Raw genomic sequence first — 13,693 nt, forward strand, 5'->3', positions numbered from 1 at the left:
ATCATTATCAGCAGCAGCAGCAGCAACATCTCTTCCTTTCCTTTCCAATCAAACAATCCTTATCTCAACACATGAGCATTTCAGGGGTGAGGATGAGCTATGTGGTGCTGAGCTGTCTGCCAGGATAAAGCACAACATGCTTGACAACCACAGTCCAACAGCACAAATCACACTTTCAAAAATCAGTCTCTGAAATCTACAGAGAGAAGCCTTCCTCTGAGACCAGGCCTGGCTCTGCAGGGGCAGTGTCTGTGTGCAGGGGTGCAGAGGAAAAGTCCCATCCCAGCAGCATGGCCAGGGAACACCAGCGCTTGGGGCATGCAGAGCTGCTCTCTTGCCACTGCCGCCCTGTCCTGCTGAGCCCTGCTGGTGGGGTCAGGCCCGGCTGCTCCTCTCACTTGGTGCCAGTGCTGCTGTGGGGCTGTGCTGGGACTGCAGGCAGGGACAGGCAGTGGGCACGGCAGTGGCACAGCTGGCCTCCACTGCAGCACTTCCCTCCTAAGGGGGGATCTCCTCCGAGGTGGACTGATCAGAGCTCAAGTGCTCAATCTGGCGTGAGCAAGCAGAGGAGGGATCTGCAGCCCCAGGGCACGCAGCAGCCCCAGCAAAGGAGCATGGTGAGTGATTCCTTGCAGCCCTTGGGCAATGGCAGTGACCCCCTGAGCTGGGTCTGCCTCCCAGCCTGCCCAGCACAGCCCTGCAGAGTGCCCCCGTGCCACAGGCACCACAGCCCCCTCGCTCTGCAGAGCAGCACCACCAGCTGGGGCTGGGGCTGCAAGGATGTTTCTTCCCGTGAGTGTCTTGTAAGCTGGCTTCAGGCACACGACTTCTGGATGTGAGCGTGATCTTCACTGTGCACAAGGAGCTGAGAGACCGCCAACAGGCATGGGGCAGGAACATTGCCTACAAGATCCCTCCTGCCCTAGCACCTCACAGGACCGGCACAGAACTGGCTCCTGAGTGTCAGAGAGGCTGGGAGCCCAGCAGGTGTGCCATGAGCTTGGAGGATCACAACCAGATCACTTCTACCTGGGCAGGTCCTGGCCAAAAAAGGGGGTGTTTTGTAGGTGTGGTATTATAAGCTCAGTGGTGTATCAGAAGCACTAAGTCCAGCAGGAAGCTAATGGCTGTTAAATGGCCTGTGAGGTGACTGCTTTTTGAAGTAGCTGACAGGTCACCCTTGACTCCTGGCTGGGATCTGTGCTTTTAGGCTCACATCTGCCAGTGTCCATGGTAGGGCAGCAGAAGGCACTTGCTGTGCATGTAGTTTCTGAGATCAGCTCTTTCTAAGTACCTGGTAGGCCCCATAGAGGAAGAGGTCTCGGATAGGGGTTGTCATGTCAGAGGTGTCAGCTTTTGCCTGAAGTCATCCTTTAGGACTGCTTTCAGTTTTCTACACAGAGGGGGCCACTGCCTCCAAGACGCTTGGGGCAAACTGAACTGTGCATGTGGGTTTGGAAGAAGATAGCCTGGGTACACAGAAGCCATTCTGTATCCAAAATTTGGAGGCAGGAAACAAAATTTTGGGGTAGTACAAGAACTGCTGGGCATATTGTGCAGGGTTCACCTACAGCCTTTGTGTTCTTCACCATCCTGACTTAGGTGCCATGTCAGTCTCTGGAAAGGAGTAGCCAACAGATATGAGGCAGATACTCTGAGATCATGAAAGCCATCAGCTTGTGGGCCACAAGGAGGAGATGGGTGGGGATGATCAGAGGAGCTCAGCTCTGCCTCAGGATCTCCTGCCCCAGCAGCAGGAATGTGACTGTGGCAGGGACTGTGAGGTCACTTGTGTCTGGAGGTGGCAGGTCACCCTTGACTTCTCCCTGGGAGCTGCACTTTTGGGCTGACATCTGGCAGTGGCCCTGCTAGGCCAGCACAAGGCACCTGCTTGGCATGCTGACTGGGGGATCCCCTCTGCCTCCAGACCCAGGACGACCCAGGCAGAAAGAAGGCCCCTATATGGGTTGTGCTGTCCCTTCTGCTTGAGTCCATGAGTGGGCAGCAGCAGGCACAACGCTTGGCTGTGTCTAGCCAAGAAGCTGTAAGGCCAGCAGCAGGCCCCTGGCTTGGAAGGTGCTGCTGAGGTGACTTGTGTCTGCTTGGCTGAGAGGCCGCAAGGAGCCTGCTGAGTTGGGATGCCTAATTCAGGAGTGGTTTCCACCCTGATGGAGCTTTCTTTGGTAGTAGGAAAGAGCAGGAGAAAAAAAAAATGACACAGACTGCAGCATGGAAGTTACGCACTGGCCACGAGGAGGAAAAAATGTCCCTCAAAGGGTTGTGCTGTGGTGCCAGAGGTCAACCAAAGAGTGTCTGTGATCAGACCATGGCTTTGTGTTTCAAGGAACAGCTGGTGAGGGTTGATGAGACATTGGTGAAATGACTGAAATGCCGGGATGAGAGCAAGGGGGTGAACAGAGATGGGTGTCTGCAGATTTCAAGGAAAGAAAGAGAAATGTTGGATAGCATAGCAAAGCCTGCAGAGGAGAAGGCAGAGGGTGCTGGCAAGAATGCAGGGCCCCAAAAACCCTGACATTGTTGTCCCCTTGGCTAGAGCTTATGAGGAGAGATGTTCATTACGGTGGGGCCTCATCGATTCCTTGCAACCCTGTGCAGAGGCTGGCAGGTGTCATACCAGTGTTCTTCTCATGACATCACACTGCCCACCACATCCCACAGATCCCCAGGAAGAGCCCTGAGCCAGATGTAGGGGTGCAGGATCTCCCCTCCCACTTCCAGGGGTCAGGCCTTGGCCCCTGTGCTTCAAGAAAAGCAACCAAGAGTTTTCTCAGCACAGTGCTTTGCCTGTCTGTAATGATGACCTCCAGTTATCTACCCTAACATGTCCCTGGGGAGGCTTTGCAATTTTCAAAAAAACAAAGCTCAAGTTCTTTATTTTGTTGCCTCCAGTAATGTTTATATTCCCAAAAGGATGGCTAAGTACACGATGTATTTTAAAATGACTAAAAGGAAATTAAAAAAAATAGTGTTTATATAAATCCGTATCATATTCATTCAATGATAAATTATGAGGGTCTTGCTAAGGAAACCATTAGACAGACTGCTGAGAGATGGGTGAGCTTGAACTCACTGAAACTCAAAGCAGCAACTGGGTTGGTGAGAGAGGTCTGAATGATTAAAGAGTAAGGGGAAGGCAAACCAGGAGAACAATAGGAAGTGCATGGGTCCAGACTGGCAGCTGGTAAAAGGAGACATTCAGCATGTTCTGTGTAATCAAGATGGGTTTTGTGCCTGGAAGATGAAGGAGGGAGCACACCATGATAGAAAAGCGAGGACAATGCAAGTACAGGTGAACACCAGTATTTCTTCTCCTGCGATGAATATGCATCCTGAAAAATCACACTTCTTCATGATAGAAATTACACTTCATGTGAGACATTTTACGGAAGGGATAGAATCTTTTGAGCTGATGAGTTGTTGTTTTATTAATTAAGTACTAAATAAATTAATGGGTAATTACTGTGTGTCCTGGCACTGCAGAGCTCCCACCAGCCTATGCATCCTTTGGCTTAACTTTACCGTGACGATCCACTCACTGCCCACCCAACACAAGGCACACAGTGTCCCAGGAGAACCCTTAGGATATTCTGGTGGCTCGCAATACCTCCTTGATGCCACCAGTCCTGTCACTTGTCAATCCCAAGAAGCTGCTTCTTGACAGGTCAGGGTCTCCAGGGGCAATGGGCATCCACCAGTGACGACTCAGTCCTGACTCCCTCACCCAGCACTCCATGTCCTCATGCCCCTGGGTCCAGGTGGTACCCAAGTACAAGACCGAGGCCTTGAGCCTGGTATTCCCTGATTGTCTTCTTCACTCCAGATTGGGAAGAAGACCCCTGAGCACTGAGCAACTTCATTTTATAAACAAGATGCCACAACAGAGGCCAGGTGTCATTTAGGGATAAACACATTCAGAGAAAGCCTCTGGGTCACAGATGACGTGGTGAAAACTAACACAAAACGTAACATTCAGAATGCTAAGAATTGCATTATAAAAAAAAAATATTTAAAATATTAACAGAGAAAAATAATTTAAAAAAATATTATATCATCTTCCCAAATATCCTTTTATTTCTGTTAGGATTATTATCAATGATAGTGTTATGATAGCACTAGTAAAGATAAAAATGAAATAACATAATATGAATCAAAATTCCACATTATTAGAAATACATCTTCTGAACACATTACTGATGCTTAAGAAGCATGTATTGAAACAGTTTCCTCACTGCATCCTTCACCTCTTGGTTTCTCATGCTGTAGATGAGGGGGTTCAGTGCTGGAGGCACCACTGAGTACAGAAGTGCGACCACCAGATCCAAGGATGGTGAGGAAATGGAGGGTGGCTTCAGGTAGGCAAATATGGCAGTGCTAACAAAGAGGGAGACAACGGTCAGGTGAGGGAGGCACATGGAAAAGGCTTTGTGTCGTCCCTGCTCAGAGGGCATCCTCAGCACTGCCCTGAAGATCTGCACATAGGACAGCACAATGAAAACAAAACATCCAAAAAATAAAGAAATACTAAACACAAGTGGCCCAACTTCCCTGAGGTAGGCATCTGAGCAGGAGAGCTTGAGGATCTGGGGGATTTCACAGAAGAACTGGTCCACAGCATTGCTGTGGCAGAGGGGCAGGGAAAATGTGTTGGCCGTGTGCAGGACAGCATTGAGAAAGCCACTGCCCCAGGCAGCTGCTGCCATCTGGGCACAAGCTCTGCTGCCCACGAGGCTCCCGTAGTGCAGGGGCTTACAGATGGCAACGTAGCGGTCGTAGGCCATGACGGTGAGAAGGGAATAATCTGCTCCAGCTAAGAAGACAAAAAAGAAGACCTGAGCAGCACAGCCTTGATAGGAGATGGCCCTGGTGTTCCAGAGGGCATTGGCCATGGCTTTGGGCAGAGTGGTGGAGATGGATCCGAGGTCAAGGAGGGCGAGGTTGAGGAGGAAGAAGTACATGGGGGTGTGGAGGCGGTGGTCACAGGCTACGGCGCTGAGGATGAGGCCGTTGCCCAGGAGGGCAGCCAGGTAGATGCCCAGGAGGAGCACGAAGTGCAGGAGCTGCAGCTCACGCGTGTCTGCGAATGCCAGTAGGAGGAACTCACTCCCAGAGCTGATGTTGGGCATATGCTTGTTCTGGGCATGGGGTCCTGCCGAAGGAACAGAAAGATGGTGATTATTAACATTAGAATTATCTAAGGAAAAGGATTTCAATTTCTCATTTAAGCCTCCCAACATGCTTGCTCACTTCCATGAAGATATTTGGCAGATCCCTTTCTTGCAGTTGGATTGATGCTGCCTTAGGCTGTGCTTTGGAGCAGAGGACTCTGCTTTAGGCAATGCAGGAGTCAATACTGTCCTACACCAATAGGTAAATAACATAGGAAGACTTGTATCTTTTCTTCTAGCTTAGCCATTACTCCTGTGGAGAATCTCTAAGGCAGAAATCCTGTACATTTCTTTCTTATTGCATGTGAAATACTGTGGATCCTGTGGATCCTCTCCATGGATTCAGTTGATCTGTGCTGCAGGAAAACTGAACTCAGAAGTTCACCTGAGAATAACTTGGACACTGCTGAGAGCAGAGCAATCCAAGCTCAAAGTGTCCATCTCCAGACCCCCCACTCTGTCCCCATACTCCCATACTCCCTTTCCCCCAAGCACACCGAGGGCTCACCCCACAGGCATGTGAAACCCCCATCCCCAGCCAGCCTGGGAACAAGACCAGCAGCAGCACGGCCAGCTGGAGAAGCCAGGAGGAATGCCAGCGTGCTGCTGCCAGGGGACGCAAGGCCAGGGAGGGACAGACGGACACTCAGCAGACCCTCCTGTGCTGCAGCTCTGCCTGCAGACGAGGCAGCTCCTGCTGGGGACACCAGGGCAGAGGTTGTGCTGGTGGGAGAGGAGAGCAGGGGGTGTCCCAGGGAAGGTGCCTGCCCTGCAGGGGATGGCAGGGAGGTGCCTGAGCCCTCCCTAACACAACATTTCTGGCAGCAGCTCCCTCTCACTGCCTGCCCATGTCCCTGCTACCTGCCCATATCCTTGCCAGGAGCCAGATTAGCGTCAGCTCAGTAAAAACCTGAGGAGTCCACAAACATGACATTGGTCCAATCTTTAACCTGAGGTGGCTGAAGGCACTTTATGAAGTTCATTTCTGACATATGGATCTCTCAGTGCAATGCTCCAGGAGTCTCAGTCTCCTACACAATGCTGACAACAAATTACCTTGAAACCTACCTGCACTCCACTGCCATAAGCTCAAAACACAGACTATAGAAAAAATCTTACCCTTCAGGTAACCCCAGTTTTAGCCTTCCTCTCTAAATGTCCAACCATAGATGCCATTCTCTAAAGCATCTTCCACTCCTTTCTGGAGAAACAGAGAGACCCACCCTGACAGATGCTATCAGCCATCAGATGTGCCAGCTGTAGAAGACCCCTCTGGCAACCCCACCTGCAGTGCCCTGCTGCCAGAGCCTCACGGTGTCAAGAGCCTGCAGATGTGTCCTGCCACACGCTGCCCTCTGTTGTTGCGCTCCTCAGTGCCCCCCAGCCCTCTCTCCTTCTCTCCTCTCTGTGTGCCAGCTGCGGTCAGAGCCCCCAGCCCTGCTGCACTGTGCAGAGGAGCTGCTCCTGGGCACACCTGTCTCTCTGCACCACGGCCCTCTTGCCACGAGCTCTCTCTGTCCCATGAGCCTGACCCAGCTCAGCAGCACAGCACCAGCCCAAGACACTGGAATCACCCCTCTGGGGGCTTTGCTGATGAGCCCATGAACCTCAGGCACTCCGAGACAATTGAAGACATCTCTTCAGAAGTCCAAGTCAGAGGCAAGTTTCCTGCAGTGTCCCCCTGAGGGCCAGCACTGACACAGCCTCCCTTGGAGCTCATTAGAGCAGAACTCTAGAGGCAGTGAGGACAAGGAGAAAAAGGCAATGTGAAGGTGACACTGATGTGTAGGAAAAGTGGATGTGTGTCAGCAAGCACAAGGGCCAGGCCTTGACCCATGTCCCCTGGGAAGGGAGATCCTTTACATTCAGAGACAGCTCAGGGCTCTTTGTGGTGCAGTAGCAGATGGGGATGTACATGACCAAGTGCAGGAGAATGGTACAACCCCTGCCTGGTTCATGGGTGCATGCATAGCGATAATGAGGACCTTGGGCTCATTATCAACTTGTCTCTTCAAATTCATCAGTGGCAGTGAGTTTCAGTCAGAAATGAGAGTAGGGACTTTCAGCCTTGGTATAACCCTTGATCCTCTCCACACCAGGCTGTCCTAGGGACTCCCAGACCTGTACCTCTTTAGTGGCTATTGTAGGCACTTGTCCGTGAGGTGTTACACCGAGTCTGAGCTGAGTCTGATAACTCAGATCTTCTTGGTGTCCATGCTCCTCCTAAGGCAGCTCTGTAGGAAGCTTGGCCTGGTTTCTGGTGAGCAGGCACCACTGCTGTATGGCATCCCTCGTGGTGCTCAGGCCTTCCTCCTCCTGGGCACCGCTCACTTAGCAGGGTCCCAGTCTGCCCATGTGTAGGGTTCCTCTTCCTCTGGTGCAAGACTGGGTTCTTCTTGTAAATGTCAAGAGGATTCTCTAGGCAAAATCCTGCATTTTCTCAAGTTTCGCCCACACTGATGCTCCATTCTCTCAGCTGAAGACGGCATCCCAACCCATCATAATTCTTGTGGCCTGTCAGCCAAGCAGACTCAAGTCACCTCAGCAGCAGCTTCCAAGCCAGGGGCCTGCTGCTGGCCTTGCAGCTTCTTGGCTACACACAGCCAAGCCTTGTGCCTGCTGCTGTGCAGTCATGGACTCAAGCAGAAGGGACAGGACAACCCATCTGGGGGCCTACTTTCTGCCTGGGTCCTCCTGGGTCTGGAGGCAGAGGGGATCCACCAGCCAAGCAGGTGCCTTCTGCTGGCCTAGCAGGGCCACTGCCAGATGTCAGCCCAAAAGTGCAGCTCCCAGGGAGAAGTCAAGGCTGACCTGCCACCTCCAGACAGAAGTGGCCTCACAGTCTCTTTCCGTGACACATTCCTGCTGCTGCCCTATCAAGTGCAGATGCAGAAGTGACCTCACAGTCACATTCCTCCTGCTGGGTAAGGACATCCTGAGGTAGGGCTGACCTCTCTCTAGTTCTTTAGGGACTAGGGCTCACCATTCTAGGTTAGAGGATAAACACAGGTTTAATGGGAATCTTTGGTGTTCTTCTGTGGCTATTAGGTCTGTCATAAGCTTATGGGCAAACCCTGTGGTTAAGAGTATTTTAAGGCCTGCCTACAACTTCTCTAGAGCGAAATAGTGCATTTTAATGTTAGTGTTTAGGGTAGGGATTGGGGTAAGCAGGAGTGTAAAGGTCCGGGAAAGGTAAGGGAAGGGGGCTAAGGGCTGTGTTTTGCTTCAGTGCATACTTTGAGTAGTGGATTCCTCTCAGAGAGGTGGAGTAGCGTTTAGTATTTAGTAGCATTTAGTTTTAACAATTAAAATTACTGGTTCAAATAAGGTGACGGCAATACATGACTGTTTTAAATCAGTTTTACTGTAGCATCTAGCATCTACAGTCTCTTGTCCAAGCTGCTCCTGACTGTGCCACATTTTATTGGGATCAGCTTTCTGATGACATTTAACATCTCAGTGTATCTGTCTCACCTCTGTTGGCTACCCCATTCCTGAGAAGCATTGTAGTCAGCATTGTAGTCAGGAGGCAAAAGGACACATGGGTCTTTAGGAGTATCCTGCACAATGTGCCCATCAGCTTTGCACCTCCACAAAATCATGCTTCCTACCTACAAGTTTTTTTTCCCAAGTGGCTTCTATGGAGCCAGGGTTCCTTTTCCCAGGCCCTCTCACATGTTTCCGTTTCGGGTGTTCAGGGATTGGATGAGGAAAGCAATGCACAGATGGAACTGATCTTCTCAAGGGATGCAAGCAATAATAGGAAGGGATTCTACAGATACACTGCTCATAAAAGAATGGCCAAGGAGAGTTTACCCCTTGTGATGGATGAGAAGGGTGAACTGGTAATGACAGACATGGAGAAGGCTGAGGGACTCAACAACATCTTTGCCTCAGTCTTCTCTGCCAGTCAGGCTTCCCAAGTCTTTCATTTCCCTGGACCCATGGATGGAGGCTGGGGGTGCAAAGTCCCACCCACTGTAAATGAAGTGCATGTTTGAGACCACCGGCTGGAACTCCACAAGTACAAGTCTATGGCACCTGACGACTTGCATCCCAGGGTCCTGAGGGAACTGGCTGATGCAGTTGGCAAGCCTCTCTCCATCATATTTGAAGATTCCTGTCAGTTGTGTGAAGTCCCTGGTGGCTTGAAAAAGGGAAATATCACTCCCATTTTGAAAAAGGGTAGAAAGGATAACCCAGGGAACTACTGAATGGTGAGCCTCAGCTCTGTGCCTCAAAAGATCATGGAAAAGATCCTCCTGGAATCAGTGTCAAGGCACAAAGAGGTGATCCGAGACAACAAGAATGGCTTCACCAAAGGGTAAATGGTGCCTGGCCAATCTGGTGGCTTTCTACAATGGAGTGACCACATCAGACAACAAGGGAAGACCAACCAATGTCATCTACTTGGACTTCTGTAAGACCATTGCCATGGTCCCACATGACATCCTGGTCTCCAAATTAGAGAGATATGCATTTGATGGGTGAACCATTCAGTGGGTAAGGAGTTGGCCTGAAGGTCACACCCAGAGAGTGGTGCTCAATGGCTCTATGTCCAAGTGGAGGCTGGTGATGAGTCTTGTACCTCAGGGGTCTGCCCTCGGACCTGTACGGTTTAATATGTTTATTAGTGACATAGACAGTGGGGTCGAGTGCACCCTCAGCAAGTGTGCAGATGACACCAAACTGAGAGGTGTAGTTGATGCAACAGAGGAAGGGATTCCTGTGCAAAGGGCCCTGGGCAACCTGATCTCGTAGGAGGCAACCCTGCTTACGGCCGGGGGGGTTGGAACTAGATGACCTTTAAGGTCCCTTCCAACAGGAGTCATTCTCTCATTCTACGGTCTCACAAACTATACCTCAAGCATGACTCCCATGCCATCAGCCTTCCTGTGGTCTCTCACCTGACTAGAACAGAAGGTGCCTCACCATCATGTTCAATGCCATGTGCATGCTTCTGGCCATTACAGTCCCTATCTGTGCCACATTTACAGAATCACAGAATCACAGAATTTTCTAGGTTGGAAGAGACCTCAAGGTCATCGAGTCCAACCTCCAACCTAACGCTAACAGCCCTCCACTAAACCATATCCCTAAGCTCTACATCTAAACGTCTTTTGAAGACTTCCAAGGATGGTGACTCCACCACTTCCCTGGGCAGCCTGTTCCAGTGCCTCACAACCCTTTCAGTGAAGAAGTTCTTCCTAACATCTAGCCTAAAACTCCCCTGGCTCAACTTAAACCCATTCCCCCTCGTCCTGTCACCAGGCACGTGGGAGAACAGGCCAACCCCCACCTCGCTACAGCCTCCCTTGAGGTACCTAAAAAGAGCGATAAGGTCGCCCCTGAGCCTCCTCTTCTCCAGGCTGAACAAGCCCAGCTCCCTCAGCCGCTCCTCGTAGAACTTGTTCTCCAGGCCCCTCACCAGCTTCGTCGCCCTTCTCTGCACCCACTCAAGCACCTCGATGTCCTTCTTGTAGCGAGGGGCCCAAAACTGAACACAGTACTCGATGTGCGACCTCACCAGAGCCGAGTACAGGGGGACGATCACTTCCCTAGCCCTGCTGGTCACACTGTTTCTTATGCAAACCAGGATGCCGTTGGCCTTCTTGGCCACCTGAGCACACTGCTGGCTCATATTCAGCCGACTATCCACCATCACTCCCACGTCCTTCTCTGCCTGGAAGCTCTCCAACCATTCCTCTCCCAGCCTGTAGCTCTGCTTGGGGTTATTGCGCCCCAGGTGCAGGACCCGGCACTTGGCCTTGTTAAACTTCATGCAGTTGACCTCAGCCCATCGGTCCAGCCTATCCAGATCCTCCTGCAGACCTTTCTTACCCTCAAGCAGATCGACACACGCACCTGGTCCATCAGCTGTACAGACAGAAGTGGCCTCCCAGCCTCCTTCACAGCCATGGGCCTCCTGCAGGCCCAGCACATCCTGAGGCACACCTGATCCCATCCCAGCATTCCCAGCCAGCTCCTCCTTGTGGACTGTGATCTGATCACATACCTTTCACCGCACATGCCTCTTCCAATGCCATGGGACTGCTTCAGGACCTCACAGTCCCTGCCCTACCCCAAGCATAAAAGCCACACAAGGTAGGGGTAGGAGTGGGGTTGAAGCTGAGATGTGCTGTGTGCAGGGTGGAGGGCTTTGAGGGTTAGATGATCAGGTTAATGTTTAGGAATAAGAGGTCACATTCCAGGGTTAAAGGAATGGCAAGGGCTTCAAGGAATTGTTTGGTGTTGTGCCTAAGGAACCTGCTCAGGGTTTAGAATAAGGGCAAGCTTTGAGGACTTCAGTTTAGGTCTGCTTTGGGGCCTAAGGCTAAGGCTGGCACTTTTCTCCTTGGTTAGGCTTAATCATCCTTCTGCTTGCCCCTCTACTAGAAGATGGGTTTGACGTCTACCTTTTCCAAATCCTGAGGAAAGTCTTTGATCCATCTGTCCTTTCCAAGGTATTTGAGATAGGTTTTATGACAATGTCAGCATCTCCACTAGCACCTCTCTCACCCTTCCCACACCACCACTAAGAAACCTGAGGATTGACCAGGGGATGATGAAGGTTTGGAAAGAGCTTGGTTAAGATCTGTGAGGTGGGCTGTTCTGTGCTTCACACAGAAAATGATGATTGTGCCATAGAAAACAGTGACACTCGTGAGGACAGAAGAGCAGGTGGATAAAGCCTTGGGCCTGCCAACACAGGACACACACACATGAAATCTGCATGATTAGGAATTGGAAGACTGGATGCAAATGCAAATTTTGAAAGCAAAACCAAGAGTATCACTATGGCACTGCAGGACAGCTCCAGCAATGGGGCAAAACCACACAAGAGGTGTCTATGACACTGGGGCCACAGAACTGTAGCTGGGAGGAGGAGAAAGAATTCCTGTACATGAGAGAAATTCCCCTGGTTCAGGTACAGCTGCCTTCTGGAGTCAGACCTTCCACTTCTTGAGCCTTGCAGAGAACAGGGATGGCATACAGCCCAGGGCTGACCGTAGGACACGACCCCAAGCAGGAAGCACTGCGGTCATGCAGAAGGTGCAGCTGAGAGTGCTGCCACCTCTGTGAGCAAAGGGGGTGCTGTCTCCAGCCAGGAAGCTGGCCAGCATCTGGGGCAGGGTGCTGGAGCTGTGCAAGGAGGACAACTCTCCCCCAGGAAGAAGGCCACGGGCATCTGCAGGTGTTTGTTGGCAGGCACCAGCACAGTGATGAGGGCGTTCCACATCCCAGTCACCATGCTGGTCAAGCAGGAGAGGAAGAAGAGATTTGTGTATGGGTAGAGGATCTTCCAGATGGACAGCTAGGGAAACTCAATGAATGGTGTCTTAGTGTCCAACTGCCTTCTTAGAAAACCTTTTAGAGCATTCAGTTCCCCCCTCTCTTTTGTTAGAACACATTCAGAGGGGTGAAATGATCCCTGGCAGTCATGGCTGAAGTGTCCTGCCATGCCGTGGGAACACAATAGGAGTTAAGGGAGAGAATCATTTGTAGTCATGTTTGACAATCAAACTTTAAGAGCATAAAATCAGTCTCTCCCAAATTCATCAAGGAGCAGACAGTGATGACTTCAGTCTGCTTCAGACACCACACGCCAACAGAGACCCTGCTGCCTTCGGGAGCTGTCAGCCCTGAGGCCTTGGGGACACCTCGAGGGAGCCCAAGGGCACAGAGCAAGCGATGCCATGGTCGGGTGCTGTGCTGCTGAGCTGGGCCGGGCTCCTGGGCCCAAGGGGAGCTCCTGGCAAGTGCTGCAGAGAGACAGCTGTGGCCAGGAGCAGCTCCTCTGCACAGTGCAGCAGGGCTGGGGGCTCTGACCGCAGCTGGCACACACAGAGGAGAGAAGGAGAGAGGGCTTTGAGGCACTGAGGAGTGCAACAACAGAGGGCAGCGTGTGGCAGGACACATCTGCAGGCACTTGACACCGTGAGGCTCTGGCAGCAGGGCAATGCAGGTGGGGTTGCCAGAGGGGTCTTCTACAGCTGGCACATCTGATGGCTGATAGCATCTATCAGGGTGGGTCTCTCTGTTTCTCCAGAAACGAGTATAAAATGCTTTAGAGAATGGCATTTATGATTGGATTTTTGAAAAGGAAGACCAAGGCAGGGGCTACCTGAAAGGCAAGACTTTTTCTGTAGCCTGTGCTTGCAGATACCTGTGGTAGAGCGGAGGCCGGTTTCATGGTAATAGGTGGTCAGGTTTGTACTGCAGACTGAGACTCCTAGAACATTGCAGTGAGAGATCAATATTTAATCAATGAACTTCATAAAGTCCCTTCCGACACTTCAGCCCAGAAACTACACCAACATCATCATTATGGTCCTCTCAGGTTTTATCCTAGCTGATCTCTACGAGCTGCAAACCCTACAATTCTCAGTGCCCTGTCTTTGGGAGGTCTCTGCTGACTTGAGGTGAGCACAGATCACCTGCAATGAGCATGATCTGCCTCGTTTGCAGGCAGAGCTGCAGCAAAGGAGGGTCTGCTGAGTGTCCGT

The 13,693-nt window shown here is 51.3% G+C and overlaps 1 protein-coding gene across 1 annotated transcript; it reads right to left on the minus strand.

Moving 5' to 3' along the window:
- Window positions 1-4,208: 4,208 nt before the first annotated feature.
- LOC309888243 (olfactory receptor 14J1-like) lies at window positions 4,209-5,144 on the minus strand (the record flags this gene model as incomplete). The annotated part of the gene is made up of 1 exon (XM_082780481.1): window positions 4,209-5,144. The coding sequence occupies one exon, from the start codon at window positions 5,142-5,144 to the stop codon at window positions 4,209-4,211; it is 936 nt and encodes a 311-aa protein (XP_082636607.1).
- Between the last annotated feature and the right edge of the window lie 8,549 nt (window positions 5,145-13,693).

The sequence above is a fragment of the Aythya marila genome (assembly GCF_965140915.1).
Source record: "Aythya marila genome assembly, chromosome: 28".
Classification (NCBI taxonomy): domain Eukaryota; kingdom Metazoa; phylum Chordata; class Aves; order Anseriformes; family Anatidae; genus Aythya; species Aythya marila.